This window comes from Gopherus flavomarginatus, chromosome 24, assembly GCF_025201925.1.
Source record: "Gopherus flavomarginatus isolate rGopFla2 chromosome 24, rGopFla2.mat.asm, whole genome shotgun sequence".
NCBI lineage: Eukaryota > Metazoa > Chordata > Testudines > Testudinidae > Gopherus > Gopherus flavomarginatus.
In genome coordinates, this window is record NC_066640.1 from 5,965,608 (window position 1) to 5,992,646 (window position 27,039).

At 54.8% G+C, this 27,039-nt stretch overlaps 1 protein-coding gene across 1 annotated transcript; it reads left to right on the plus strand.

The window, feature by feature from the left end:
- Positions 1-5,862: 5,862 nt before the first annotated feature.
- On the plus strand, positions 5,863-27,028 carry IZUMO4 (IZUMO family member 4). Its single transcript, XM_050934470.1, has 11 exons — positions 5,863-6,097; positions 17,504-17,584; positions 20,415-20,486; positions 21,388-21,414; positions 21,760-21,835; positions 22,120-22,167; positions 23,241-23,255; positions 24,060-24,107; positions 24,899-24,916; positions 25,656-25,678; positions 26,856-27,028. Exons 1-11 carry the CDS (start codon positions 5,863-5,865, stop codon positions 26,960-26,962), a joined length of 750 nt encoding a protein of 249 aa, XP_050790427.1. The 3' UTR covers positions 26,963-27,028.
- Positions 27,029-27,039: the final 11 nt, after the last annotated feature.

Here is a 27,039-nt window from a genome sequence, read left to right on the forward strand (position 1 = left end):
TCTCAGCTGATGATCAGTTGGCATGATGAGCAAGCGGGACAAATGCCAGGACAGGGCCTAAAAAAGGGACTGTCCCAGCCAAAACGGGACATACGGTTACCCTACCTTGGGGTGAAATCACGTCGCAGAACATTGCTGCATTGCAAAAGGGTGCAACCGCCTCGCTGTTCTGTTTGAAGACAACGTAGCATGAAACCTTTGCCATGCTGGGTGGCACTGCACCAACGCAACATCGTGACACTGTCACTGCTGTGCCCCGGCCCTCGGATAAACTCACCAAGGTGGCAACTGGAGGAAAGAATCCAAGCAGCTCCTATGTTCATTCCAAATCCCTAACTGCACAGCTAAGCCAGGAGGAGAAGGGGTGTGTGTGTAAAATTTTAGGAGATTTTTCAATGTTTCACAGAAGATGATATACAATCTCAAAGGACTCAGTGAAGATCCTGGTCTGGGATTTGCACCAGTGTCACTGAAATCTGAATATTGTCTTGTCTACATTAGGAAGGGTTTGCCAGTATAGCTATTCCCCAGTATAACTACACTGACAAACTCTCCTAGTGAAGATGCAGCTTCTACCAGCAAACGAGTTATTTTGTTTATACTAATTCCCTAGATGTAATAAAGTATTCCAGCAAACGGACTTTTTTGTCAGTGTAACTATGCCTACACTGGGGCTTTACCTGGCATAGCTATGTCCGTTAGCGCTATGGTTTTTTCACACTCTTATCTGAAATAACTATTGCTGGCAAAATTTCTAAATGCAGACCAGGCCCCTGTCCTTCTAAGACCTTGTCTACTCACAAAAATGGTACCACTTAACTATATCAGTATAGTTAAAGCAGTACAGCTGAGATTCTGTTTCATGATTAGGAACTACTTTGGGTTCTGAACAAAGTACAGTAACACCATAAACCTACCTTCTACCAGGACATCCAAGGGGCAACACGTCCCAGTGGCTAGACATAGGCTCTATTGCTGCTCTGCTACCAATAATCTGAGTGAACTTGGTGTCATTTTAACCTCTGCATTCAGTTTCCCCATCTTTAAAATGGAGATAGTAACCCAGTTTTGTAAAGAATTTTGATATCTAGGAATAAGCAGCACTATTTACAATATAACAAGTATCAGTGTTTTTTAGATGATTCCAGCCAGATGTTATCATCTTCCCTATGACTGTTGCTGAGTTTCTCTTTCACTGTAAGGTGGGGAATGAATGCCTGTGTGAAAAGAGTTGAGATTGCATCATAATCTACATGTGACAGGGCTTGGACTCAGCCTGATCACTTGTTAATACCTTGTGACATCAAATCCCAGACATTTTTGCAAGTCCGGTCCAGAGAAAATTATACTTCCGGAGGCATGTGACATGTGCTTCCACCTTAGCAGCCTAGGAGTTCACATGCAGGCTTTCAAATATTCTTGCAAGGTATCTTTCAGATTTTATCTTATGGCCAGCAGACGGTGAACATAGACAAAGTAAGCAAAAGAATTCTCCTCTGAGGAGAATGGCTCAGGAAAGAACACCCTGGAAAGGAGACTTTAGCCCAGATCTGCAAAAATATCAATGGAAGTTAGTAGCCTAAATACCTTTATGGATCTGGGGCTTAGTCTATATCTTTTCTCCCACACTTTATTTAGATTATAAGATTTTCAGGACAGAGACTCTCTCTCACTATATGTAGAATCATAGAAGTGGAAGGGACCTCGAGAGGTCATCTAGTCCAGTCCCCTGCACTCAAGGTAGGACTAAGTATTATCAAGACCATCCTTGACACGTGTTTGTCCAACCTGCTCTTAAAAATCCCCAATGATGGAAATTCCACAACCTCCCTGGGCAATTTATTCCAGGGCTTAACCACCCTGACAGGAAGTTTTTCCTAATGTCCAACCTAAACCACCCTTGCAGCAATTTAAGCCCATTGCTTCTTGTCCTATCCTCAGAGGTTAAGAAGAACAATTTTTCTCCCTCCTCCTTGTAACAACCTTTTATGTACTTAAAAATTATGTCCCCTCTCAGTCTTCTCTTCTCCAGACTAAACTAACCCAGTTTTTTTCAATCTTCCCTCATAGCTTATGTTTTCTAGACCTTTCATCATTTTTGTTGCTCTTCTCTGGATTTTCTCCAATTTGTCCACATCTTTCCTGAAATGTGGCGCCCAGAACTGAACACAATACTCCAGTTGAGGCCTAATCAGTGCGGAGTAGAGCAGAATAACTTCTCACATCTTGCTTAACAACACTCCTGCTAATACATCCCAGAATGATGTTTGCTTTTTTTGCAACAGCATTACACTAATTCATATTTAGCTTGTGATCCACTATGACCTCCCAGATCCCTTTCTGCAGCACTCCTTCCTAGGCAGTCATTTCCCATTTTATATGTGTGCAACTGATTGTTCCTTCCTAAGTGGAGAACTTTGCATTTGTCCTCATCATAGCTGCCAACTTTTCCTGGTGCCAGTGGGTGCTCGTGGTCCCTGCCCCATCCCCATTCCAACCCCTTCCCCAAAGTCCCCACCCCAACTCCATCCCCTCCCTGCCCCTATTGGACCCCTCCCTAAATCCCTTCCCTGTCATCGCCTCTTCCCCTGAGCACGATCCCCCTCCTCCACTCCAGTGCTTGCAGCCAAAAATTCTGCAGCCACTGCTTGTCATCCCAGATGTTCATGACAATGTGATCCCACCACTCAGTGCTTGTTTCCCGAGCCCCCAGGTGGCATTCCACTGTGGCCAGCACCTCCGTGAATGCCACAAGCAATATTGTGTCGTAGCTACTATGCGTGATGAGATCAATGTACTTTGTAGTTTAAGGAATAACTCCACTGCCACTCCTGACGTATTAGTGAGAGTGAGCAGCATACTGGTCAACAGTGCGGGATCCATTCCTGCAGACTGAAGAGGCAGAGTGCGCAGTAAACAAACTGTTGAAAGATGGCACCAAATGAGGACGGAAGCACAGGAATTGCTAGTATGTGGCCACGTCCAGACTAGGAATTAAAATCGATTTTAGATACGCAACTTCAGCTACGAGAATAACGTAGCTGAAGTCGAATTTCTAAAATCGAGGTACTCACCAGTCTGGACGGCGCGGCATCGATGTCCGCGGCTCTCCGTGTCGATTCCGGAACTCCGTTCGGATTGATGGAGTTCCGGAATCGATGTAAGCGTGCTCGGGGATCGATACACCGCGTCCAGACTAGACGCGATATATCGATCCCCGAGCAATCGATTTTAACCCGCCGATGCCGCGGGTTAGTCTGGACGAGGGCTGTGAAGCAATGCATCATGGGGCATTGGGACAGAAGCCAGGATGCCAAGTGACCCCCTCTACCTTCCCACAACTCTTAGCGGCAGAAGAGGAAGAGATGCTCTGTGAGATAGTGGCCCAGAGTGGACCGCTCTGAATAGTGCTGCAAATGCTGTAAGTGTGAACATGCTATTGTGCAGGCAGCTGACAGTGTGAACGCACAACAGCTGTTTCCCTTCAGCGCTCTCTGAGTGGCGATGTAACTGCCGGCAACGTAACTCTGCCAGTGTAGACATACCCTCAGGGTGTCCAGGCACCACTGAAATACCATTAGTAAATAATTATAAAGCATCGTTAAGGGAAAAATCTCCATGGGAACTATGGGGACTTACTTCTCAGTTCCAGAGATTGTTCAGGATCTAAGCTTGAATAACTCATGACAGTAAAGACAGAAAAATTGTGCAGGGTGCATGAGTGATGGAGTTTCTTCTCCTCTCCTGCCCAGATAGCACAGGTTTCCAGTGTCTGGACTCAGAGAAGGTGGACCTATATGAAAAAAACCCAACAACAATCTGGGTTTGTGCCCCTTGGGGTTGCTTTATGACATGTCAAAAAGGCCTGGGAAAAAATTCCCCCTGTACCAAAAACCAGAGGGTTTTTTCTGCGTGTTTCTTTCACTTGAAATGCAGATCTTATCTCCTCTGCTTTTCCTGATAAACTCTACAGAAGACCAAAGAACATATGACATAAGAGATGCTGTGCAATTAAACCAAAATTAAGATGATGTATTCAGACTGTTTAAAACTCTTTTGTGAAATCCTGGCCCAACTGAAGCCAAAAGGAGCTTTGCCATTGACTTCACTGGAGCCAGAATTTCACCCTTTATCTTTTGTTTGCTTATGACTGATTTAACTCAAAAAGCTGAATATGCTGCTGGGAGAAAATAACCCCATCTTCCTCAGTTAAGGGCCGTCTTCCTGGCTGTAGCACAGCACTGTAAATTGCAGGTGGTGGGATGCACCCACTATATTTCTTTCTTCCATCCAGTCTTTCAGAATATAAACCACACATTTTGTCCTCTGCCTGATGGCTACCCCACAGGAAAAAGGAGACCTTTGCTGCTTCCAATGGACAGAGAAATACAAGAGCAGCCTTTGGTTTTCCATCTTCCTCCGCTTTTCAGTGGTCTTATGAATCTCCAGAAAGAGGCAACAAATATCAATTATCTAATGCTATTTGCTGGCATGTCCATAACGTAGATACAGAGCCCACCTGGGCAATGGATGACAGAGTCAGGATTGCTGATGCCTGGCCACTAACAAGTGTTTTGGAGGCACTGCGGCAGAGAGAAATGTCACCAATGAACACGAGACTTTCTATTCTTAGGGTGAATTCCTGTCCCCATTTCCATGGCAAAGTTCCCACTGACTTCAACAGGGTCAGGATTGCATTCTTGATATTTCTAAGCAGGAAAATATTTTTTAAAAAACTCTCTGGCCTTCTTTCTCTATCATTTATAAGGAGTTTTGTGCTACTTGGTGTTTTCCTTAAAGCCCTAGCTTCTGGAGTCCTGTGATTGCAAGAGAATCTCAGCTCTCCTTAAAATAGGACTCATTTAAAAAATCAGAAGGCAAATAAAGACCCTTTTTAAAAAATATATCTCACAATTTCAGGCACCCGGCTTGCGACTTTTAAATTGTTGGAGCTGGCTGGTGATATTGTTACCTCCTAGGCACCCCTTCCCCCTTCAACTAATCCCCCCAGGTTACCCCCATCCCTGTAAACATACTTGTCATCCCTCCAAACCAACCCCCTCCAGCTGCTAGCTCTCCCCCAAACCACCCCCATGCACTGCCTCTCTCCCAAACAACCCTCAGCTCCCCGTTCTGCCCCAAACCAACCCCTCAGCCACCCCTTTCCCCACCAAACCAACTCCCCCAGCCACTACCTATTCCCCACAGGGACTCCCTATCTCCTGGTTACTCACTCTCCCCCCTAAACCACCTGTCACCTTAGTTACCCCCCGTACCCTCTCATGCCCAAACCACCCCTAGCCCGCCGGTTACCACCCTCACCCCCAAACCACCCTCTACCCCGTTAGTTGCCCCCTCTCCCCCAAAACCAACCCCCTGGCACCCCCTAGCCCCCCTCTCCTTCAAACCACTCCTAGCCCTTCAGTTACCCCCAAAACCAACCCCTGGCACCCCCTCGCCCCCAAACCACCCCTTAGCCTCACCGGTTACCACCCTCACCCCCAAACCACCCCCTGTCCCCTTGGTTATCCCCTCTCCCCCAAAACCAACCCCCCGACAGCCCCTAGCCCCCCTCTCCCTCAAACCACTCCTAGTCCTCCAGTTACCCCCAAAACCAACCCCTGGCACCCCCTCACCCCCAAAACACCCCTTAGCCCCACCGGTTACCACCCTCACCCCCAAACCACCCCATCCCCTTGGTTATCCCCTCTCCCCAAAACCAACCCCCCGACAGCCCCTAGCCCCCCAGTTACCCCCTGCCGGCCTCCAGAGCCCCCCAGCAGTGTCCGGCCTGGCCCCCCCGCGGGTTCCCCGCTCTCTGTGACGCCCCGCGCGGCTGGAACGCGGCCGGGCCGGGCTGCGATGGGGGCGGCCCGGCGGCTGCTCGGCCTGTGGCTGGCGGCGGCGCTGGCGCTGGGCGCGGCCCGGGGCTGCCTGCAGTGCGACCCGGCCTTCGCCGCCCGCTTCGCCTCCTACCGGCCCCGCCTCAGCCGCAAGGCCTGGGGGCTCGGCGACGTGCCGGCCGCGGGGCGGCTGCTGCGGGGCTGGGCCGGGGACACGGTGCGGGGGCTGCGCCTCAGCATCCCCGCCGAGATCCGTGAGTGCCGGGCCCGGCCGGGCCGCCGGCCTCCGCCCCGGGACCCCCCCGCCGCTGGGTCCAGCCTGCGACACCCCGGGGCCCCGAGTGACCCCGGGACACCCCCCGGGACACCCCCCGTCCCCGGATCCCCGAGTGACCCCTGGACACCCCCCGGGACACCCCCCGTCCCCGGATCCCCGAGTGACCCCGGGACACCCCCCGGGACACCCCCCGCCCCCGGGTGACTCCTGGACACCCCCCGCCCCCCGGGACCCCGAGTGACCCCTGGACACCCCCCGGGACACCCCGCGCCCCCGGATCCCCGAGTGACCCCGGGACACGCCCCCGGGATACCCCCCCCCCGACTGCTGCCGCCCTTGGGTCCAGCCTGCGACACCCCGGGGCCCCGAGTGACCCCAGGACACCCCCCGCCCCCCGGATCCCCGAGTGACCCCGGGACACCCCCCGGGACACCCCCCGACTGCTGCCGCCCCTGGGTCCAGCCTGCGACACCCCTGGGGTCCCCGAGTGACTCCTGGACACCCCCCGGGACCCCCCCCGCCGCTGGGTCCAGCCTGCGACACCCCCGGATCCCCGAGTGACCCCGGGACACCCCCCGCCCCCCGGATCCCCGAGTGACCCCGGGACACCCCCCGGGACACCCCCCGCCCCGAGTGACCCCTGGACACCCCCCGGGACACCCCCCGCCCCCGAGTGACCCCTGGACACCCCCCCGGGACACCCCCCGCCCCCGGATCCCCGAGTGACCCCTGGACACCCCCCGCCCCCGGATCCCCGAGTGACCCCGGGACACCCCCCCGGGATACCCCCCGCCCCCCGGATCCCCGAGTGACCCCGGGACACCCCCCAGGACACCCCCCGCCCCCGGATCCCCGAGTGACCCCGGGACCCCCCCCCGCCGCTGGGTCCAGCCTGCGACACCCCCCGCCCCCCGGGACCCCGAGTGACCCCGGGACACCCCCCGGGACACCCCCCGCCCCCGGGTGACTCCTGGACACCCCCCGCCCCCTGGATCCCCGAGTGACCCCGGGACACCCCCCGGGACACCCCCCGCCCCCGGGTGACTCCTGGACACCCCCCGCCCCCCGGGACCCCGAGTGACCCCGGGACACCCCCCGGGACACCCCCCGCCCCCGGGTGACTCCTGGACACCCCCCGCCCCCCGGGACCCCGAGTGACCCCGGGACACCCCCCGGGACACCCCCCGCCCCCGGATCCCCGAGTGACCCCGGGACACCCCCCGGGACACCCCCCGCCCCCGAGTGACCCCTGGACACCCCCCGCCCCCCGGATCCCCGAGTGACCCCTGGACACCCCCCGGGACACCCCCCGCCCCCCGGATCCCCGAGTGACCCCTGGACACCCCCCCGGGATACCCCCCCCCCGACTGCTGCCACCCCTGGGTCCAGCCTGCGACACCCCTGGGGTCTCCGAGTGACCCCTGGACACCCCCCTGGGACACCCCCCGACCGCCGCCCCTGGATCCCCGAGTGACCCCGGGACACCCCCCCGGGATGACACCCCCCCGGGATACCCCCCCCCGACTGCTGCCGCCCCTGGGTCCAGCCTGCGACATCCCGGGGTCCCCGAGTGACCCCTGGACGCCCCACAGGATACTCCCCCCCGACTGCTGCCGCCCCTGGGTCGAGCCTGCGACACCCCCGGGGTCCCCGAGTGACTCCTGGGACACCCCCCGTCCCCCGGATCCCCGAGTGACCCCGGGACACCCCCCGACTGCTGCCGCCCCTGGGTCCAGCCTGCGACACCCCTGGGGTCCCCGAGTGACTCCTGGACACCCCCCGGGACACCCCCCGCCCCCGAGTGACCCCGGGACACCCCCCGGGACACCCCCCGCCCCCCGGATCCCCGAGTGACCCCGGGACACCCCCTGGGACACCCCTCGTCCCCCGGATCCCCGAGTGACCCCTGGACACCCCCCGGGACACCCCCCGCCCCCGGATCCCCAAGTGACCCCGGGACACCCCCCCCGACTGCTGCCGCCCCTGGGTCCAGCCTGCGACACCCCTGGGGTCCCCGAGTGACCCCTGGACACCCCCCGCCCCCCTGATCCCCGAGTGACCCCTGGACACCCCCCGGGACATCCCCCGCCCCCGGATCCCCGAGTGACCCCGGGACACCCCCCGCCCCCGTATCCCCGAGTGACCCCGGGACACCCCCGGGACACCCCCCGCCCCCGGATCCCCGAGTGACCCCGGGACACCCCCCGCCCCCGGATCCCCGAGTGACCCCGGGACACCCCCCGGGACACCCCCCGCCCCCGGATCCCCGAGTGACCCCGGGACACCCCCCGGGACACCCCCCGACTGCTGCCGCCCCTGGGTCCAGCCTGCGACACCCCTGGGGTCCCCGAGTGACTCCTGGACACCCCCCGGGACACCCCCCGCCCCCGGATCCCCGAGTGACCCCTGGACACCCCCCGGGACACCCCCCGCCCCCGGATCCCCGAGTGACCCCGGGACACCCCCCATCCCCGGATCCCCGAGTAACCCCGGGACACCCCCCCGGGATACCCCCCCCGACTGCTGCCGCCCCTGGGTCGAGCCTGCGACACCCCAGGGCCCCGAGTGACCCCTGGACACCCCCCGGGACACCCCCCCCGACTGCTGCCGCCCCTGGGTCCAGCCTGCGACACCCCTGGGGTCCCCGAGTGACCCCGGGACACCCCCCGCCCCCCGGATCCCCGAGTGACCCCTGGACACCCCCCGGGACATCCCCCGCCGCTGGGTCGAGCCTGCGACACCCCGGGGCCCCGAGTGACCCCGGGACACCCCCCGCCCCCCGGATCCCCGAGTGACCCCGGGACACCCCCCCGGGACACCCCCCGCCCCCGGATCCCCGAGTGACCCCGGGACACCCCCCGCCCCACGACCGCCACCCCTGGATCCCCGAGTGACCCCGGGACACCCCCCCGGGATACCCCCCGCCCCCGGATCCCCGAGTGACCCCGGGACCCCCCCTCGGGACGCCCCCCGCCACTGGGTCGAGCCTGCGACATCCCGGGGGTCCCCGAGTGACCCCTGGACACCCCCCCGGGACACCCCTTGCCCCTCGACCGCCGCCCCTGGATCCCCGAGTGACCTCGGGACAACCCCCGCCCCCCGGATCCCCGAGTGACCCCAGGACACCCCCCGCCCGCCGGATCCCCGAGTGACCCCGGGACACCCCCCGGGATACCCCCCACCGACTGCTGCCGCCCCTGGGTCCAGCCTGCGACACCCCTGGGGTCCCCGAGTGACCCCTGGACACCCCCCCGGGACACCCCTCGCCCCTCGACCGCCGCCCCTGGATCCCCGAGTGACCTCGGGACACCCCCCACCCCCCGGATCCCCGAGTGACCCCTGGACACCCCCCGCCCCCCGGATCCCCGAGTGACCCCTGGACACCCCCCGGGACATCCCCCGCCCCCGGATCCCCGAGTGACCCCGGGACACCCCCCGGGATACTCCCCCCCCCGACTACTGCCGCCCCTGGGTCCAGCCTGCGACACCCCGGGGTCCCCGAGTGACCCCTGGACACCCCCGGATCCCCGAGTGACCCCGGGACACCCCCCCGGGATGACACCCCCCCGGGATAACCCCCCCCGACTGCTGCCGCCCCTGGGTCCAGCCTGCGACATCCCGGGGTCCCCGAGTGACCCCTGGACACCCCCCAGGATACTCCCCCCCGACTGCTGCCGCCCCTGGGTCGAGCCTGCGACACCCCCGGGGTCCCCGAGTGACCCCTGGACACCCCCCGGGACACCCCCCGTCCCCCGGATCCCCGAGTGACCCCGGGACACCCCCCAGGGACACCTCCCCCCCGACTGCTGCCGCCCCTGGGTCCAGCCTGTGACACCCCTGGGGTCCCCGAGTGACCCCGGGACCCCCCTGGGATCCCCCCCGCCACTGGGTCGAGCCTGCGACACCCCGGGGTCCCCGAGTGACCCCTGGACACCCCTCCGAGACACCACCCGCCCCCGACCGCCGCCCCTGGATCCCCGAGTGACCCCGGGACACCCCCCCGGGATACCCCCCCCGACTGCTGCCGCCCCTGGGTCCAGCCTGCGACACCCTTGGGGTCCCCGAGTGACCCCTGGACAACCCCCGGGACACCCCCTGCCCCCGGATCCCCGAGTGACCCCGGGACACCCCCCCGGGATACCCCCCCCGACTGCTGCCGCCCCTGGGTCCAGCCTGCGACACCCCTGGGGTCTCCGAGTGACCCCTGGACACCCCCCCGGGACACCCCCCGCCCCCCGACCGCCGCCCCTGGATCCCCGAGTGACCCCGGGACACCCCCCCGGGATGACACCCCCCCGGGATACCCCCCCCCCGACTGCTGCCGCCCCTGGGTCCAGCCTGCGACATCCCGGGGTCCCCGAGTGACCCCTGGACGCCCCCCAGGATACTCCCCCTCGACTGCTGCCGCCCCTGGGTCGAGCCTGCGACACCCCCGGGGTCCCCGAGTGACTCCTGGACACCCCCCGGGACACTCCCCGTCCCCCGGATCCCCGAGTGACCCCGGGACACCCCCCAGGGACACCTCCCCCCCGACTGCTGCCGCCCCTGGGTCCAGCCTGTGACACCCCTGGGGTCCCCGAGTGACCCCGGGACACCCCCCGCCCCCGGATCCCCGAGTGACCCCGGGACCCCCCCCCGGGACCCCTCCCGCCACTGGGTCGAGCCTGCGACACCCCGGGGTCCCCGAGTGACCCCTGGACACCCCCCCGGGACACCCCCCGCCCCCGACCGCCGCCCCTGGATCCCCGAGTGACCCCGGGACACCCCCCCGGGATACCCCCCCCGACTGCTGCCGCCCCTGGGTCCAGCCTGCGACACCCTTGGGGTCCCCGAGTGACCCCTGGACACCCCCCGGGACACCCCCTGCCCCTGGATCCCTGAGTGACCCCGGGACACCCCCCCGGGATACCCCCCTCCCGACTGCTGCCACCCCTGGGTCCAGCCTGCGACACCCCTGGGGTCTCTGAGTGACCCCTGGACACCCCCCCGGGACACCCCCCGCCCCCCGACCGCCGCCCCTGGATCCCCGAGTGACCCCGGGACACCCCCCCAGGTTACCCCCCCGACTGCTGCCGCCCCTAGGTCCCCGAGTGACCCCTGGACACCCCCCCGGAACCGCCCCGACCGCCGCTGGGTCGAGCCTGCGACACCCCGGCGTCCGCGAGTGACCCCTGGACACCCCCCCGACCGCCGCCCCTGGGTCCCTGAGTGACCCAGGACAGCCCCCCCCCCGAATACCCCACCCGACTGCTGCCGCCCCTGGGTCCAGCCTGCGACACCCCAAGTGACCCCTGGACCCCCCCCGGGACACACACTCCGACCGCCGCTGCCCCTAGATCGAGCCTGCGACACCCCCGGGGTCCCCGAGTGATGCCGGGACACGCCCCCCCACAACATCCCCCCCGACCGCCGCCGCCTCCCCTGGCTTGAACCTGCGATGCCCCCTGGGTCCCCGAGTGACCCCTGGACACCCTCTTGGGATACCCCCCCACCCCCTGCCGCCCCTGACTCGAGCCCGCGACAGCCCCGGGGTCCCCGAGTGACCCCTGGACACCCCCCCCCCCGACCGCCACCAGCACCCCTGGGTCGAGCCTGCGACATCCCCCGGTTCCCCGAGTGACCCTGGGACACCCCTCCCAGGACACCCACTCTCCCTGGCCCTGCCCGTCCTGCTCCCATCCAGGCCCTGCCCTGGTTCCTCGAGTGACCCTGGGACACCCCCTTCCCTGCCCCCAAGTGACCCCAGGACCCCCCCACAGTTCCTGCCAATTCCTGCTCCCCTCCAGACCCTGCCCCAGTTCCCTGAGTGACCCCAGGACACCCCACTCCTGCCCCCGAGTTACCCCAGGACACCCCCCCCCAGTTCCTGCCCATCCTGCTCCCCTTCAGGCCCTGTCCTGGTTCCCTGAGTGATCCCGGGACACCCCACTCCCTGCCCCCGAGTTACCCCAGGACACCCCCCCCCCCCAGTTCCTGCCCATCCTGCTCCCCTTCAGGCCCTGTCCTGGTTCCCTGAGTGATCCCGGGACACCCCACTCCCTGCCCCCGGGTGACACCCCCCGGCACAATACCACCACTCTGCCCCTCAGGCTGCCCTCCTCCCAAATCCCTGATTGATTCCAGGAGAGCCTTCCCAGGAGCCCTCCCCCATCTTCCCACCCTTTGGGGTCCCTGAGAGAGGAGGTTCCTCTCAGCCGCTCTGGGATCCAGGAGTGACACCCCTAAGCACAGCCCCCCCAGAAGGGAGAGCCCTTGCAAGCCCTCCGGGTGCCCTGAGAAAGCAAGGATCTACTGGGCACCATCCTTCCCTCCTAGGCCTAGTCTCTCAAGATAGGAACCTCCTGTGGGCACTTGGCATTATGCACTGAGATCAATATGTGCCTCTCAGATCCTCTAGAGCAGTGGTTTTCAAACTGTGGGTTGCGACCCAGTACTGGGTCGCAGAATGGAAGGCACTGGGTCGCGGCAGCTCTGGTCAGCACCGCTGACCAGACTGTTAAAAGTAATGTTGGCGATGCTGCTTGACTAAGGCAGGCTAGTTCTTACCTGTTCTGATACTGCACTGTGCCCCAGAAGCGGCCAGCAGCAGGTCCGGCTCCTAGGCAGGGGGGCCACAGGGCTCTGTGTGCTGCTCCTGCCCCGAGCTCTGCACTCCCATTGGCCAGGAGCTGGGAGGGGCAGTGCCTGCGGAGAGAGCCCTGCAAAGCTGCTTGTGCTCCCTCCGCCGAGGAGCTGGCCGCTTCTGGGGTGCAGCATGGTCCGCGGTGCCAGGACAGACAGGAAGCCTGCTTTAGCACCCCTGCTGTGCTGCTGACCGGGAGCTGCCCACAGTAAGCCCCAATCTCCTGCCCCAGCCCTGAGTCCCCTCAAACCCAGAGCCTCCTCCTGCACCCCAAACTCCTCATCCCCAGCCCCACACCAGAGCCTGCACCCCCAGCCCAGAGCCCTGACCTTCTCATGCACCCCAACGCCCTGCCCCAGCCCAGAGCCCCCTCCTACACCCTGAACCCCTCATTCCCATCCTCACCCTGCAGCCCTCACCCCTGCATCCCAACCCTTTGCTCCAGCCTTGAGCCTTTTCCACACCCCAAACCCCTCATCCCCAGCTCTGTTGGGTCACGGGCATCAACAGTTTTCTTCAACTGGGTAATGAGAAAAAAAGTTTGAAAACCACTGCTATAGAGGGGAAAGAGATCCTCTAGATCCCTCCAGGGGGGCTGGAACAATTTGAATAGCGGGAGTTCTGAAAGTCATTGAACCAAACTCTAAACCCTGTACATAATGGAAACCACTTCAAGCTGGGGGTGCTGCTGCACCCCCAGCAGCCCTATTACAGAACCTATGGACATCTCCCATAGGCAACTGCTCAGCCTCTCTCCTCCCATTGGTGAGTAGCCCCATCTGACTGCATAGGGGCACAGTATTGCCAACCCCTAAGTGTTCCAAAATTAGAATTCAGACCTCCGAAATTATGAGATTGGCATAAAAATTGAGGGTTTTTTTGAAGAAGAAGAATAAATGCTAGTTAGGTCTTTTTATTTGCCATTGGGGGAGTCCGTTTTCAAGTTTTTTCTCCCCAACCAGAAAGGCTAGAAACATACTTTTAAAAAAAATGAGAAGAAAGAAAAAAGAAGCTGTGATTCTCTTCCTATCCCAGGACTCCAGAAGCTGGGGCTTTAAGAAAAAGACAAAATCTCATCCCAGATGGCAACACCGGGGAGGATAATCCTATAATCCTTCCATTATTCACTATATCTTGATTTTAGTAAGGCTTTTGACGCAGCCCCAAGTGACATTCTCATAAGGGAAATGTGATCTAGAACTCTAGATTAAATTACTATAAAGTGGGTGCACAACTGGTTGAATGACCATGCTCAAAGAGTAGTGATCAAACTGGAGGGACGTAGCTAGTGGAGTCCCACAGGTGTGTCCTTGGTCCAGTACTATTCGGTATTTTCATTAATGATTTGAATAATGGAGTGGAGAAGATGCTTCTAAAATTTGTGGATGACACCAAGATGGGAGGGTTCCTAGAACTTTGGAGGGCAGGATTAGAATTCAAAACAAGCCTGACAAATTGGAGAATTGGTCGGAACTCAACAAGATGAAATTCAGTAAAGACAAGTGCAAAGTAATAGGAAGGAAAAATTGAATGCACAACTACAAAATAGAGAATAACTGGCTAGGTGGTAGTACTGCTGAAAGGGATCTGGGGGTTATAATGGATCACAGATTGAATGAGAGAAACCAATGTGATACAGCTGCTAAAAAGGCTAGGGGGTTAGCTAGGAATTGAATGCTGGTCTCTTAAGTCCCAGTCCAGTGGTGTACCCCAGTGATGGGCAGCCTTATTACACAGGAGGACCACATGAACCTAAGCACAGCCTTGGGTGGATCAAACATTCTACATATACACCTCTACCCTGATATAACATGACCCGATATAACACAAATTTGGATATAACGCGGTAAAGCAGCACTTCGGGGGAGCAGGGCTGTGCACTCCAGCGGATCAAAGCAAGTTTGATATAACGCAGTTTCACCTATAACGCAGTAAGATATTTTTGGCTCCCGAGGACAGCGTTATATCGGGGTAGAGGTGTATTAATAAGATTTAAAGTCATCTGTATTGATTTATATTTTAAGTTCAGCTTGTTTTGTATGTATTTTGATAGATTGTTTCTATGTTCAGTACTGTCTATTTACACATTTGTATAAACTAAATGATGACAAAACCCTAATGAATTAGCCGTTAGTGTATTGTGTTGAAGCAGGCTGTGGGCCTTATGAAATGTTCTGGTGGGCTGTGCATGGCCTGCAATCTACTCAACAGGCCACACTTTCTAAAAAAGAACTTGTCCCTTTTGAAAGATCCTGGATGGGAAAAGATCAGTATCTGTCCCTTAGGAAGAAATATAAAACCAAACCCCAAAACTGAACTGACAATTGAGGTTGTGCAAAACCATGTCAACATTTGACATGGGATGTGAACTTCCGAAGTTCTGCTGCTAGGACTTTAAATGAAGGAGATTTTTAAACAAACCTAGTGGGATTTTAAATGTCTCATCGAAACGTGACAAAACCCCTTCTTACATGACTGGAATACTTACAAATCTTGACCTTAAAATGTACTCCAAACTAGTGAGATCTAGCAGGAATTTATGCTATTTGGAGATAATCTGTGTTATACAAGGTGTATGGAAGGGTAGGATGAGCAGCCGTCACGTGAAGCTATGATAAGGAAAACACAGAGTACAGTCCCAGTCTATGCACTGTGAAATGTAGGATCATGGCCCAGATCCTCAAAGGTATTTAGGTTCCTAGCTTCTATTGATGTAATGGAAGTTAGAAGTCTACATACCTTTGAACAGAGGCTCTCAGCCTTTCCAGACGACTGTCCCCCTTTCAGGAGTCTCATTTGTCTTGTGTACCGCCAAGTTTCACCTCACTTCAACACGACTTGCTTACAAAATCAGACACAGAAATACACAAGTGCCAGAGGACGCTATTACTGAGAAATTGTTTCTGTTCTCATTTTTGCCATATAATTATAAAATAAATCAATTGGAATATAATTTTTGTACTTACATCCAATGTATAGTCCATAAAGCAGTATAAACACATCATTGTCTGCATGAAATTTTAGTTTGTGCTGGCTTGGCTAGTGCTAGTAGCCTGTTGTAAAACTAGGCAACTATCTAGATGAGGTGATGTACCCCCTGGAAGAGCTGTGTGTACCCCCAGGGGTGTGCGTACCCCTGGTTGATAACTACTGCCTTTGAGGATCTGAGCCTATAACTCTTGGGGCTGTAATCTTCCACTGCACAGTATAAACAAGACAATCAGGGCCTGTGGTTTGCACTTCTACTTTTTGATGTATGTTTATGTCATTTTAATCTCATTTCCCTTCCTCCCTAGGCCCTATTCAGTTCATTTGCCATCATGCATGTCAGTCTTTCCTAATCTAACTATTAATTCAAGGAGCAGATGAACATCTCTTGAGAGAAGAGATTGTTTCTGTTTTACCTTGCCCCTTAGCCTTTGATTGTGCCTGCCCTTCCATTAGCACAGATCCAACCGGGGGCGGCTCCAGGCACCAGCACACCAAACACATGCCTGGGGTGGCAAGCCACGGGGTGCGGCCTCTGGGCCGCTATGAAGGCGGCAGTCAGGCGGCTTATGGCAGTGCGCCTGCAGGAGGTCCGCTGGTCCTGTGGCGGTGGTGGCAATTCGGCGGTGGGGACACCGAAGGTGTGGCACCGGCAGACCTCCTGCATGCACACCACCGAAAGCCGCCTGACTGCCGTGCTCGGGGCGGCAAAAACCATAGAGCCGCCCCTGGATCCAACAGGAATAGTTACAAGTGGAAATTTTACCTGGCTTTGCAAAGAGAGACTAGTTTACTAAAAGTTTGGAATCTGTTAAACGGTTCTGAGCTTGACGAATTGTAGCATTCAGAACATTTCTATTTTAAATTGAGTTTTTAACGTTACTTCCCATGGACTGCTCCAATGTCATTTTCATTTCTTTGGAATCAGAAAAGGTTGGTTATGTTTTGGAATCTTCATTAAAATAAGAGATGATATTGATACAATATGGTGATGCCACAGCCAGATATAGGCCTCCTGCTGCTAAATAATCTCCCAGGTGAAAATGAGCCATGTTAAAAATACACGGCAAAGTAAACCCACATTTTCTAAGACAGAGGTGGTCATTCTATGAAAATATTCCTGATCACCTGTCCTTATTTCTGTAAGGTCTCTGTGTTCGGCATTTCATTTGCATTCTGACTGGCTTAGTTATCTTTAATTCAGCCAATGCCATGTTCATCAAAACTGTATTACCAGCTGCCACGATATTTGCTGTTCTTGCTCAAAGCATCAGCTCCTGGAGTCATGTGAATATGGGAGAATCTCAGCTTTCCCTTTTGGTGATTTTTTAAAAGTATGTTCCTACCCCTCATGGTTGTATAAATGTGTTCGGGACGTACCCTAAAGGCTCACAAAATAAGGCAAATAAAAAAACCTGCAAATGTATTATTTTAAAAAAATCTCATGATTTTTCAGGTTCCTCACTCCAGATTTTTTGAATACTTGGGATTGACGGTGCTGGAAAAGTGAAGGGTTTGTCTGAAAACCAACTTGCTTGTAGTTTTGAAGTGAAACTGATTCCAGTACAGAGAAGTCACACAAGGCTGTTCAAAACACATAAGCCCCAAACGCAGCATTTAAATGGGTTTCAGATGAAGAGTTTTTAAACAATGTTTCTAGATTCTGTAGCCTGCACCACGGTCACTTTGAACAGAAATTTCACTGATCGGGTCTAAATGCTCAATATTTCTAGTGACCTCAAGGAGTTCCTTTTCTCTGTTCTACATTCCCAGCTCTGGATAAGCTGCATGAAATTGCAGCCAAAGTGTATGAAAAACTTGACATCCTGTTGAGTGGAAAAACGTACCAACCAGGTAAGTTAGTTGACTTGCGAAAAGGGGGATGCGTCGTACAGAAGGGTTGGTGATCTGGGATGTCTGTTGCCTAGCGAAGTAGTGGAATGGGTCTCCATTGCAGGGCTTACCATTAAGTCAGGACATGGTGATGGCTATCAGCAGCTGGATGGAAAATAAATGGGAGAAAATATATTAAAATGGAAAAAAATAGATGTTGGGGCTTGATCTTGGGAGGTGTTGAATACAAAACTCCCACAGACCTCATGGGATCAGGGCCATGTTCTGTATTTAATTTCACGGGTGCCTTTTTGTTGACCAAATATAACCATTAGTGTTATAACTCAAATGAGGTTCATTTCAGTGTGAGGCTTAAAGGATGAAAAAAATGGTTTTATGCCATTTTTTATTGATGGTGTCCAGACAGCCAAACTGTTTATCCAAAAAAAAAAAAAAAGTGTTTTTTTTCACCCTGGAAAGATCAGGAATGCTACATCCGGTCTCCCCTGGTTTTGCTAGAAGACTCATGGGACTAGGTATTGGTGATGCGTGGTGGGAGCTTTACGACACCTTTTACCCCGTTATTTCTCAAGAGATTCTTAAATAAGTTTTAGCAACAACAAAATACAAGTTTTAAACCCTCTGAATAAAAATCACTCCCCCCCTAATTCATCAGGTTTCACTTGTGTATGATTTCTGGTATCATAGCTTGGTCCCCCAGACATCTGTACAGTCGTCTAGGAAAACAAGATGACAAAACTTTCATTTCCATTGTTAAAAGGAAGCAGGATTTCCTCCCGTTTTTATTTTTAAAACTTTCAAGCTGCCCATCTTCATCATAAAGAGCCACAAACCCAGTTTGTGCAGGCCACCTTTAATAGGCAAGGCAAGGCAGAAATATTTGCCATACCGGGATTACTGGAGATACAATAAATTATTATTGTAATTTACCGTAAATTACAGAGTAGCCTGCAGTGAAGTTCTATTTGTATTATTATTATTGTAGTGTGGTAGCATGTAGATGCCACACTCATGGGCCTGGGCCCAGCGTGCTAGGGGCTGTATAAACACAGAATGAAAAGCCAGCCCTGCCCCTAAGAGCTGACAGGCAGACCGATGGGGGAGCACAAGGAAACAATAGGACAATATTGGTCGCTTTCGTTCTCTCACCTAACAGGATCACTAAAAGCCACAGATTAATTGAAACAAAACAAAGCAAATTTCTGCCAACATTGTCATTGTTTCATGAGCTTTGTAAGCATCTCTGAGAATGACACAGCTTTTTCTCAGGGGACAAGGATACAAGCGTAGCAGAAATGCAAGGGACTTGGGTTGGGATCTGGATGGACGGGGAATGAAGCCCTAATTCTGCCACCATGTATGCACTCAACTTCTAAGCACATGAGTAATCTCCCTGAAGTGAATGGGAATACTCACAGGCATAAAGTTAAGCATATGCGTGAATGTTTGCGAAATCGGGTGCTAATTTATGAATATTTTTTCCCCATACGATCTGACAGAAGCATACCTAGTCCGTAGCACTGCGAATTCTGGTTAAAGCCTGCCCTTTTGGGGAGAGGATCCAAATTTCTTAGGCCCACTTTCATTCAGTAATATTTTTCGTGTCCCGATGTTGACATGCATGTCGGGAGTTACAGACGTTATCTGTTTAAATGACGGCCCGAGACTGAGCTGAGTGCTCCCTTGTTGTCTAGAGGCGCTTTCTGATTACCTCCAAAAAGCTGGCAGAATCACTAAGGGGAAATAAAGTCAGCTAGAGTCAGCTGTATTGATTCAGGAACAAAGCTGAATTATAGCCAGGAATAGGTGAGCCACTGGAGCTCTAATTTACGATTAGGGCCCTACCAAATTCACGGTCCATTTTGGTCAATGTCACGGTCATAAGATTTTAAAAATGGTCAATGTCATGATTTCAGCGATTTAAATCTGAAATTTCATGGTGTTGTAAGTGTCGGGGTCCTGAATAAAAAAGGAGTTGGGGGGGTGTCACATGGCTATTGTAGGGGGGGCTGCGGTACTGCTACCCTTACTTCTGCACTGCTGCTGGTGGCAGCGCTGCTTTCAGAGCTGGGCAGCTGGAGATCCCAGCAGAGCTGCCACCAGCAGCAGTGCAGAAGTAAGGAGGGCATGGTATGGTATTGCCACCCTTACTTTTGCCCTGCTGCGGGCAGGGTGCTGCCTTCAGAGCTGGGCACCTGGCCAACAGCCTCCACTCTCTGGCCGCCCAGCTCTGAAGGCAGCGCAGAAGTAAGGGTGGCAATAACGCAACCTCCCTAGAATAACCTTACGATCCCCCTGCAACTCCCTTTTGGGACCCCCAATTTGAGAAACGCTGGTCTCCCCTGTGAAATATGTATAGTGTAGGGCAGGGATCCCCAACCTTTTCGTCTGGCGCCCGCCAGACAAAGGACCGTGGCAGCAGTAAAGCATCCGCCGAAATGCCACCGAAATTCAGCGCCGACCTCTGGATGACATTGCTTGTCAGTGGCAAGTGGCGTCATCCAAAGGCATCGCCGCTGAAATGCCGCCGAACTTCGGTGGATGCTCGACCGCCGGCCAGGACACGAGCCCACGGGCACTGTGTGGGGACCCCTGGTGTAGGGTAAAAGCACCCGAAAGATCAGCTTTCACGGGGGGAGATCAGATTTCACAGTCCGTGATGCGTTTTTCATGGCCATGAATTTGGTAGGGCCCCATGTATGATTTAACACGTATGTTGTGGCAGCACCTACCTGCTAAGCAGGTCAGAGCCCTTCTGCATTAGGTGCCATACAAACAAAGTAAATAACGGCCCCCGCCCCAAACAACTTACATCGCTCTCTTTTTCCAGGTATTCTCCCTCAACGCCTGCAGGCCGTTTTTCAGAACCAGATCCAGCTGCTGCAGAGAGCTATCATTGAAAGTGAGCCTTTTCCCCTTCCTCTGCATGCCACACCCTCCGCTTTGGTCTCTGTTGGTAGCACCTGTAGCTGCGGTAAAGAGGGAGTGGAAGAGTGCAGAGGTGAACACGAGTGTTGTGAAGGGAGGGGACTGGGGTCAAAGGGCTGCTGAGTGTTGACACGAGGCTGTCAGGGGAAGGGAGGGATTTTATCAGACAGTGAGGGCAATTTCAGAGCCAGAGCTCCTGGAGCACAGTGGGCAAGGGGCAGGATGGCAGCTGGTATCTCTGAATCGCCAAGTGGGCTGGGGACGGAGGAGCTGTCAGGGCAGGACAGGACTCAGGAAGTCTGCAGAAGATCCTGGGGCCTAGAAAGGAGATCTCATCCTGGACCACTGGGAGGAGATTTCTGAGTAGGTCAGGGATGGTCTCCAGCTTTGCGGTAGGGCTAAGGGGAAGCAGAGCTGTGTTTTGAACTGCCTGCCTGACACCATGAGAACTGAGACTCCAGGGAAAATGAGGGCGTTACAGTGCTTGAGGGGAGGGGATAAGTAAGATCACGGGCAGAGTAGCAGGTCCTAGTTTTCACACCAGAGAGCACCGAGGAAGCAGTGCCAAGTGATTAGAGCACTAACTGGGAACTTCAGAGATCCAGGTTCAATTCTCTGCTCTGCCACAAACTTCCTTTGTGACCTTGGAGAAGTTCCTTAGTCTCTATGCCTCAGTTTCCCTTCTGTGTAACAGGGATAGTAGCGCTGCTCCACACGGGGTTGGGGGGAAGGATATAGCAAAGAGTGGGAGGCACTCAGGTGCTGCTGTCTGAGGGCCAGATAAGAACAGTCGATAGTGTCTTTAGTGCCTGTTAATGGTGAGCAGTTGAAACAAGGGCTCTTTAATCCTAATGAACTCTCCCTGTCTTCCCTAGGCAGACTGGAGTGTGAACGTCACTGTGGTAAGTCGGGGGTTGCAGGGTTCATTATTAATGATTTAGCTTTGTGGTTCTCAGCTCTTTCCACCTTGCAGCCCCCCTTCCAGTTAGCCATGTGGGGAGAGCAGGGTGGGCGTGACCTCCACCTTTTGAGATCCCTGATCTGAACAAAAAGCATGACAGTGAATCTGCCCAAATCAGTGCTGGTCCCATTAAAGTTAATGGCAGAACTCCCATGGACTTCACAGGGGGCTGGGATTTCACCCCAGACCTATAATCTCCACTGTTCCAGCAGCGACCAGAAGTTACTGCTGATATGTCTAACAGGCGACTTCCCCACGCAGTCAGTGTCACTCTTGTATGTTACAGGAATCTTTCGATATGACGCTGTCTCCTGCATGAATTGTAACGTCTCCAGACCAGCTTGTTTTGGATATAACTGCGAGTAGGGAGCACGTCTTTATATGGAGCGCGTGTTTGTGTGAGAGAGAACTGCCCTTCAGCTCTGTCTGAGCCCTGTGGCTGGGCTGTACCCAGGAACGTTGGTAACTGCCTAAGAGAGGGCAGAGGAAATATATGTCTTCTTTAAAGAGACTAGATTATTAACAGGGCTGTTGATTAGCCAGGTAGTCCCACTATAAGAGAGACATCTAACAAAAAGTCCTTACCCCACCCCTCTAACCATCCACCTATCCACAGTTGTGTTCAAACCTTCCCTTTCTTCAACAGGTCATCAGAAGAATGGGAAGCAGCCTTGAAAGGCCTTTTTGATTACATGTAAGTGTCAGCTCAGCGTTCGGCTTTCCAGGATCTGTCATTAAGGCCATGTCTACACTAGGAGAAGGAGGTTAAAAATATCTTCCTAGTGAAGACAAGGCCTTGTGGATGGCGTTGGTTTAGGTTTTTAGTTCATTACACAGGGTTTTTAATGAGCTTTCCAAATACAGTACAAGGCTCTGCTCCCGGAACCCTTACTCACATAAGTAACTTGAATGAGACCTGTTTGATCTAGAGTAGATCATTTAGAAAAACATCTACTCTTGCTTGAAAGATTGCGAGTGGTGGAGAACTAAAACCCTAACCAGCAGTGGGCAGCAGTTTGAGGGAAATGCATCGGGGTGGGAGAGGACCCAGATTTAAGAGCTACTTTGACCCTCTTTGGTCCCTCATCTAACAGGGCAGGTGTTGATGGGGGTGGGGATGCTGTTCTGGTTTCTGCTCGCAGCATCTGCACAGCCTGCAGCGATGTAGCTTTGGGCAGCTCAGCTGCCCTTGTGCCAGGAAAGCAGAGCCATGCACTGATGGCTTGAGGACGGGGAGAAAATGATGGGCCCCTAAACAGAATGTTATTACCTTAAAACCCCGTGTGGCTCTGAGGTGGGAGCAGGCAGGCAGCAGCCCTGTTCAGATACTTTTGCAGGGGAGGAAAGATGTTGAAAACACTGAGCTTCTGTCCCTGTGGCAATAGCTGTTACTGTAAGAGGTAGCACTGGTGTGGTAGGCTCTGGATTTCCTCTTCTCTAGCATGAGAATGCCAGGGGTAGTTTAACATTTGCTGCTGGAAACCTTTGCCCAGGTTCAGAGCTCTGCTCTCCGGCGGTTATTCTAGTGGAACTCCACTGGCTGATCTGGAGGCCTGACTTGGCAGCCATCAGTGCAGTAGTGGGTTGTCTGTGTACCGCCTCCCGCCCAGCCCTTTCACGCTGCGCTCACTCGGGAACCATGCTGGGCTGGCTCAGACCCTGTCTATAAGGTTGAGCCCCAGAGCGAGGGCGAGGGGAGAACCCACCATTCAACAGCTGGGGGAATCCCTGACATTCCTATTTCACTGTGTGTTTCTTCTTTTTCAGAAACAAAATATACCAGTAAGTGGGGCATTTTTTCCTTACCAGCTGGAAAGACTCCAGGACCAGTAGCAGATATTTTCTATCTACCGCTGATATTTTCCACTCTGGTGACTCCCTGTAGGGAAACAGGGATGTGAAATGCTGCAGCCCTTTCTCTGACCCCTGGGCTGATGGTTCCTAATGGGAAACTGAAGGCATCTGTGCTGCAGAAGGGGGAAGGGCTGCTACCTTGGGGTCAGATTCTCCTTTCACTGACAGTTATAAATCAGGGGTAACTCTGTTGACTGCAGCTGAGTTACACCAGGATAGGTGAGAGCTGAATTGGGCCTAGCCTGGCGGTCAGGGCATTAGCCTAGGGCTTTGAAGACCTGGTTCAGTTCTCTCCTCGGGTGAATCATGTCTCTCTGGCTCAGAAATCAGTGGGAGTCAGGGGCCTAACCAGCTCTGAGGAGCTGGGCCTTAGGCCCAGTGGAGGTAGTAGCAGGTCTCTACCTGCATTGATCAGTGTCAGTTGGTGGAACAACCTGCCATTAACTCAGGGCTGCAGGCACCAAGGCTGCCCCTTCCAGGAGCAGTGCTCTGAACAGGACAGCAGATTCTGCACAAGTGAAGGAGAAAATCCCCCATTTGGGGGCTCAACCCTCTGAGCCTGGATGGGGGGCTGCAACCCCTCTTCCGGCCCTTCCTGTGGCAGTGCAGGGTGTGGGGAGAGGCGCTGGGCTGGAGGGGGACCTGGTAGGGGCCTTGCAGCCCAGCTCAATGATGAAGTTGGTATGCTTTCCTCTGAACTGAAGGCCCTCTAATCTCAGGTTTTCTCCTCAGGCAATCAGCAAGGTGGCTAGTTGCCTTGAGAAGGATCCCAGGCTTCCTGTGAGTGTCTGTTTGGCTTCAGTGACCTAGTCCTTCAAGTGGCCTCCCTGAAGGGCAGAGATTCCTTTCACACAGCCTAGGGAGCCAGCTGCCATGAATCCCATCCCATGAAGCGCTCCAGGCCCATGCCAGGCCTCGGCTGCTGAGCCCTCCTCCAGCACTGAGATAAACCCAATTCCTTAGAAGAGGACTGATCCTTCAGGCGGCTAAGCGTTCTTTTCTCCTGGGCTCAGCCCTTTTAACACCTATGGATGAGGAATGAGCTGTTACTGCCACTACTAGGCATAGGACAGCTATATTCTCCATGCACTGCTTTGTCAGTCACCTCCCATTGCTTTGGGAAGTGGGATTAGGACCAGGCCTTTCAATCCTACAGTGACCGCTCCGCTTCTTAATTTATATTCTGACTGTGCTGTGTACGGCTGGTCAGTGCAGAAGCAGTATGCTCCAGCGGGTAGGCCGCTGGCTGGGATTCCCAGCTCTGCCACTGAGACAGCTGGGGCAAGTGACTTCTCTCTGGGACTATCCCCCCTTCCACCCAGGGTCTGTTTAGACTGTCAGCTCTTCAGGGCAGGGACTGTGTCTCGCTGTGCAGCATGATGGGGCTCTGACCTTGTCTGGGGTCAATGGGCTCTACCATACTGACCTGTAATCCCAGCATAACTAGCCTCCATCCTAGTCTGGTGAGAGCAAGCTAGTTTTCTGGCTCAGAGGATTGGGGGCAGGGGTTAGTTTTTGACAGCAGTGCTCAGCTACCACCCAGCTCTCTAATAAGCATCTTTGTCTTTCAGCAATTGCACATCAACCAGGTAAGCAGGCACCAGGAAGGGGACTTGTTAATTTGAGCATAAACTGTCGCCAGCCTCCTGCTCTTTCAGCAAAAGAACCTCAGTGTTGAGGGGAATCTTTTCTGGGGGATGGGGCTATATAAAAGGAGCTAGATTATCATTTCCCTCCCACCTTTCTGCTGCCCTATGGGCCGCCTCCTGCCCTCAGCAGCACATTGCAACCATCCTTGGAAGCAGTGGGAGGGCACAGTTTCATGCAACTTTTAATAACTCTGAGAACAGACAAGCCTACTTTAGTATTGAGGTGGCATGGTGAAGCCAGAGAACTATATGCAACCCCACTGAATTCAGATTTTCCTCGCTGCTTCTTCCCCCTCCCCCCTTAAGCGTAGCCCCTAGTGTAATGAACAAAGCACTCCTGTCCCAGGACGGGCAAGCAGAGCACGGTTTAGGTACATGCAGCTCTTGGCCACTAGGCTGCACTACTGCCCATGCTGTAGGAGCCCTGGCTTCGCAGTCACGTTTGTGACCAAAGCTACAGTCTTGGCCCTAGTACTTCCTGCTGAGGCCAGTCACGACCCTCTAGATTTAAGGAGGCAGAAAATCTTCACAAATTGAAGAGTTGTTGCTTTTAATAGGGACTGTGTTTAGTGTATTTCCTTCCACTGAGAGAGGGCACCCGTGCCCCTTTCAGCCCCTGCAGTATTGCATTTACTAGAAAATTATTAATCTTGAATGTTTTCTTCTCCCTTCCCTATAGCCCAGCAATGCTAAACTTTAAAAGTAAGTTTGCAAATAGATGATTTCTTACAGCTTTACAGGCTGGGGGCTAGCTGGCTCTGTGGCTACAGTTGACTTTTTCCTCCGGGTCTCCCTGGCCAATAGCAGCACTGCTAGAGACAGGAGCTGGCGTTTGCCAGCATTCTAACCATGGTGTGGACCTGCTCACCAGGGGTAGATGAGATGGAGCCAGGGCCCGGCTCTGTTGGCCCTAGATGGAGGGTGGCTTGGTGATACATGTGTAGCAGAATCGCTAGCGTAGACACCACAGGAAGGGCTCTCCAATCTGCAGTACTGCTGGAGGTTATTGGCCTGCACAGAGCAGTGGAAGATGCAGTTTGCAGATGTTTGGGGAACAAGGACGATGACTGGGGTCCCTTGTTCGGCCTCCTGGAAGGTAATGGTTTGTATGCGTTTTGCCATTGTTTGTGGGGCCTTAGCAGGAGTTGAAGTCTAAAAACGAGTAGAAGAGGGGACAGAGGGTATTTCCTAAGGGAAAAGCGAATTAAAACTACCCAGTACGTGGAGCTGGAGCCAGCAGGTGTCCGAGTCTGAAAGGCAGAAGCTGGATTTAAAATGCAGAGTGGTTAGCAAAACTCATAATCCTCACACCAGCTACACTCATGTTCTGCTTCCGCATGGTTTCCATTTGCCCTTAGCTGCAAATGCACAAGACAGGGCATCAGTGCTCCTCTAACCATGGGACTGATGCCAGGGCAGGCCTGCTCCATGCTGCCCCCCTGAGCTCTGCCAATGCATCTCACCTGTTAATTGTGACTGTTTTATTAAATGGCAGTTGTTCTTGAGTCGAAACTAGACCAAACCTTCCCCTGCTGCCCTATGGCATGTTGAAACAGAGTTCTGTTTTCTCTGCCCTCAAAACTGAAGCCACAGTAAAGATAAACAAGCCTTTCTGCACTGTGGTTATGAAGGCTCCAACCATCTGAGAGCACTTTTCCTTGCTCCCAGCTGGAGTATCTGTAAACAGGCCATCTTTCTCCTAGCTTGAGTTTCATTGCAGATAGCGGACTGCAGCCCTTAGCTTCAAAATGTTTCCTCTACTGCCACCTCCTTTCCTGGGTACTCAAAGAGACTGCACTAGTTCCATTCATCACATGGGCCTAGCTGCTTTTCAGACCAGTCCAAGCACTGATGGGTTTTTGTTTCTTCTGCCTCCAAGGGATAAAGGCCAGCATGTCTGAGACTTGGCACAACACACTTGTGAACAGGAAGACTAGTGGATGGCCCAAATACAGAATCCCCCCCACCACAGTGATAGACTGCTGAGCTGCAATTTTTTAAATGAACACTTAGAACGTATTAGGTGTAAGGGAAATTAAACATTAGAAACTATCAGTGGAGTG

Excerpts from the sequence above, each read along its gene's own strand:
- IZUMO4 (XM_050934470.1), top strand. The coding sequence starts at position 5,863 with ATGGGGGCGGCCCGGCGGCTGCTCGGCCTGTGGCTGGCGGCGGCGCTG. Across the intron at positions 20,487-21,387 it reads GCAGAGAGCTATCATTGAAA|GCAGACTGGAGTGTGAACGT; the intron begins GTGAGCCTTTTC and ends TGTCTTCCCTAG. Across the intron at positions 25,679-26,855 it reads AGCAATGCTAAACTTTAAAA|GGATAAAGGCCAGCATGTCT; the intron begins GTAAGTTTGCAA and ends TCTGCCTCCAAG.